General features: G+C 42.6%; 1 protein-coding gene across 1 annotated transcript; it reads right to left on the bottom strand.

The window, feature by feature from the left end:
* Positions 1–2427: 2427 nt before the first annotated feature.
* Positions 2428–3414, bottom strand: LOC4332157 (phytosulfokines 4-like). Its single transcript, XM_015773848.2, has 2 exons — positions 3200–3414; positions 2428–3076 (listed from the first exon to the last, which is right to left on the bottom strand). The coding sequence occupies exons 1-2, from the start codon at positions 3314–3316 to the stop codon at positions 2888–2890; spliced, it is 306 nt and encodes a 101-aa protein (XP_015629334.1). The 5' UTR covers positions 3317–3414; the 3' UTR covers positions 2428–2887.
* Positions 3415–3685: the final 271 nt, after the last annotated feature.

Below are 3685 nucleotides of genomic sequence, written 5' to 3'. Positions count from 1 at the left end.
TTATAACAAATCCAACTACATAATTTATTCATAGTTTGGATAAATAGTTGGAGAAAAAAATTTGAATTCTCAACCATTATGAGCTGTTTTCCTAAATTTGATTGCATGCACGAATGCACTTACACCAACTGATGTGAATGTTCGATTTCTTCCTTCCTTCTGCCCGGACGGCTGATGTGAAGCATTTTCCGAAGGTATGAGGTTTCGAACTTAATTCGTCTAGCCCACCACCTTATGGAGCTAGCCGGAAGACCCAATAATATTTCTCTACTAAAAACTGCTGATTGCAATCAGATTATTACTGAGGAATTATGTTAGTTTTAGTCTCTACCTAAAAAGAAAAGGTTACGGAGTAGTTTTACTCTTTGACGAGATTAAATGTCGTTGATATTTTGTGGAGATGGCACAAGGCTCCGTTGGTGGCATCGTCGTTTCTGTTGCTGGTCATTGACAATCTCGCATCGTCAATACTGTACCTGCGAATGTCCTGAAGGATTCCATATTTCCATTAGAATCAGTCACTTGGAAGTTGGGAAGTTCACTTCTATGGGGCGTGCTACCGCGTCATTATTGATACTCGATGAGAAAACAAGCAGCAGCTTTATTTCCCGGCGCTTAATGACAATAACCGACCAAATAAACGATCCAACAGATCGAACTGCGATTATAGTAAATAGTTTGTACTCCCTCCGTTCAAAAAAAAAATAAATAAATAATATAATATATTCTAGCATAACGAATTTGGATACATCTAGGATGTGTCATGGAGCGGAGGGAGTATACTAGATGTAAAAGGTAGATCGCTGACAATGCAAATTAAATATTAGCAAGCATACTACGACGACCAGGCGTACATAATAGAAGAACCAGTTGTATATTTGCCCCCCAAAAAAACGAACATGAGGAAAATGAAATGTGTGAAAGGTTTTATTGACCCAAGACCTAATAACTGGTATGGACTCAGCAAATTCTAGTTCTTTGCAGCGAACCTTCTATTGGTTTATAGTTGTGGCATACAATTTAAAATGTTAATTGCGTATAACAGCAGATTCTTGAGAATCTAAGAATACCTTAAGCAGCATGTACTAGTGTTTGAACTGTTCTAAAGTACTCCAGTTAGGTCACATTTTGTTAAACCAATGAGTTATAAAAAGGAGTTGAACGCATACTCTATAAAAAAAACACGAATATTAGGAAGGATCTAATATTAAATAATTAGAAAGGGTGAGGCTTGGAATTCAGATCGTCTAGCCCACCACTTGTATAGCTAGCCGGAAGATCCCTGGGCGTTTCTCACACGCATACTCTATAACAAAATTGACTCTATGCAAAGCCCTCTGCAGCTCTACTAGCTGCAAGTTGCGACTTGACAGATAGGAGTGGGAGAAGAATTGAAGAAAGTAGCAACAACCTTACAACCCCAGTGAGGATGCGACTATGTAACTAATGGAGTATAATCATGAGCTAGTTTCAGCGTTGACTATGTACGTTGGCAACTATCCCGTCAGATTCAACAGCTCCGATCGTTTTATTTGCTGTTTGGTCTAGTACAGTTATTAGGCAGAATACAATACGCCGATTTTTTTTTCAGAAAAATGATGATACTAACAACAAAGATAAGTGAAGTCAACTGCTTATAATAATTGGCTGGTAGACCGGGTGCCTAAATTAATTTGACTGCATGGCTGACGATTCCATCTAGGAGCCCAATACGTCAAGTTGGTCAACCGGCCTAACTGTCCGCGCGCAATGCTAACTGTGCGTTCAGATGTATTGAGAAGCAATAGTATGTCTGGTGGTGTGCGCTGCGAGCAATAGGACGACTGCATGAATGCTTGCCAATGAATGAAACATCCTTCCATTTTTTGTTCTACAACAGCTGAAATAAAGTTTCCAAGCATCATCTTTGGGGATTCGACACCATCGTAACGCTAGTAATCTGAACAATTTGGAGGGAGCGAAATAATAGGGTTTTCAATCTCGAAGAAAAGGTAGCTGGGTCAAGGTAGCAAAAGGGATGGTCTAGGAGGTAGCGTCATGGTGTGCGGCTAATATGGTGATATGGACTATCAATAATTAGTTTGCAGGGAGTTCTTTTTATCGTGGTAGACAGTCAATATCGTGATAATAGGCTTATGTTCATTTGCCGGTTCCAGTTTCCGTCTCCTTCTGTTTTTTGATTTGGGGCTCTTGGTCTGTAAATAATCTTTATTTCTCTTTATGAAAAAAGTGTGCTCCTTGCGTATTCCCTAAAAAGGCAAGCAATGGTATGCAGAAAATTATCCACTTTGCTGAAATCTTTAAATGCATGCCACTACATCTAAAACTGTTAGTTTGTCAAATTATTCTTCTGGTTCCACCGGCCGGCATGCCAAATCAAAAATCATACACATAACTCGTCCACTTTGGCCCAAGAAAGATTCGATAGATATTAGAAACTGTAATTTTATTATAGCTGAGGCAAGATGGATACATAAGTTCAGTATCTACAGTGCTTACATCCCAAAGTTCCATGTACTATCTGAAGGTGATGGCCGGAAGTCGAGAATGGATATACGGGCTGAAGAACAAGGAGCGAGAAATGTACAGATAGTCCACTACAAAGTTGGTACAATCCACTCCCCGCAAAAAAAAAAAGGGGGGGGGGGGGGGGTTGGTACAATCCACAGAAATGAACTGCAGAAGATCGATATCCGTTTGCCTCATCAAGCCTTTCTTCTTTGCTTGTTTGAACGCAGGAATTCACAGAAGATCTTGTAGAAACTGTGCGTCAGAGCTAGTTCATTCCTCCAAGAATCGTGGAAAATTCCCGTGTTCCAAACTACCCTGGGCAGAAACTTGTGCCAAAGAGCACTGGTGCATATATTTGCACAGCTACTGTGCTACACTAGTTGTGATTCCCTTGGGTGTAGATGTAGTCGGTGTGAGCAACTAGTGTCCTCCTCATCAGGCACTCTTCCTCTGCTTCCCCTCCCTTGCACTCCACTGCCTGATCAGGTTCTCCCTGATGCATTTCCACACCGATTCCAGAACTACCAACACTCTTCTGATGGGCAATACTGGAGGCAACAACACCCTAGAAACACCAAGAAGAACGCGGTTAGATAGCCAGCACCGATAGCCAAACTGCTCAGATTGGAAGCAAAATGCAAATACTGTGTAGAGTTCGACCAGGTTATGCATTACATGGTGACTGTACCTGTGATTTGTGGCCACTGGATCCCGGTTCAGGCCTTGCTGCTTGGCTCCTCGTGCAGATGAGGCAGAGCAGAATTGCCGTCAAGAAGAGAGCAGACAGTTTGGAGCTGGATGCCATGCCTCGCCCTTTTTCTCTGAGCTCTCCCTCTCTGGGAAGTTCAGGGATGAGGGATCACAGGCTAATTATTGGGTGATCTACAAGCTTAACCAAGTGCTTTATATAGGGTGAAGAAGAAGAGCGAGGCTGATATGCCAAGACACCACATGAAGGACAGCAATGTGCCGTCGCCGCTAGGTCTACTCCGCTGTTCGCGTTCACATGTGGAGTGTTTATCTGACGCGGACGCGCGTGTGGACGTGCCAGACGCTCATGGCTCTGCATGCACCGTGTCACCCCCTGTGCGTGGATGCATATGCTGCCAGATTCAGGGGCATACGGTTGCTCGTGTTACTGTGTCGATCCATGTTTTCTAGTAGTGTACAGTAT

The sequence above is a fragment of the Oryza sativa genome, chromosome 3, assembly GCF_034140825.1.
Source record: "Oryza sativa Japonica Group chromosome 3, ASM3414082v1".
Lineage (NCBI taxonomy): Eukaryota > Viridiplantae > Streptophyta > Magnoliopsida > Poales > Poaceae > Oryza > Oryza sativa.
Note: the sequence above shows the minus strand (reverse complement) of the source record. Positions and strands in the feature narration are given on the sequence as shown.

Bases quoted from the DNA above. Each gene is read 5' to 3' on its own strand.
- LOC4332157 (XM_015773848.2), bottom strand. From the start codon at position 3,316: ATGGCATCCAGCTCCAAACTGTCTGCTCTCTTCTTGACGGCAATTCTG. The intron at 3,077-3,199 runs GTACAGTCACCA...TGGTGTTTCTAG, and splicing joins CCAGTGGCCACAAATCACAG to GGTGTTGTTGCCTCCAGTAT.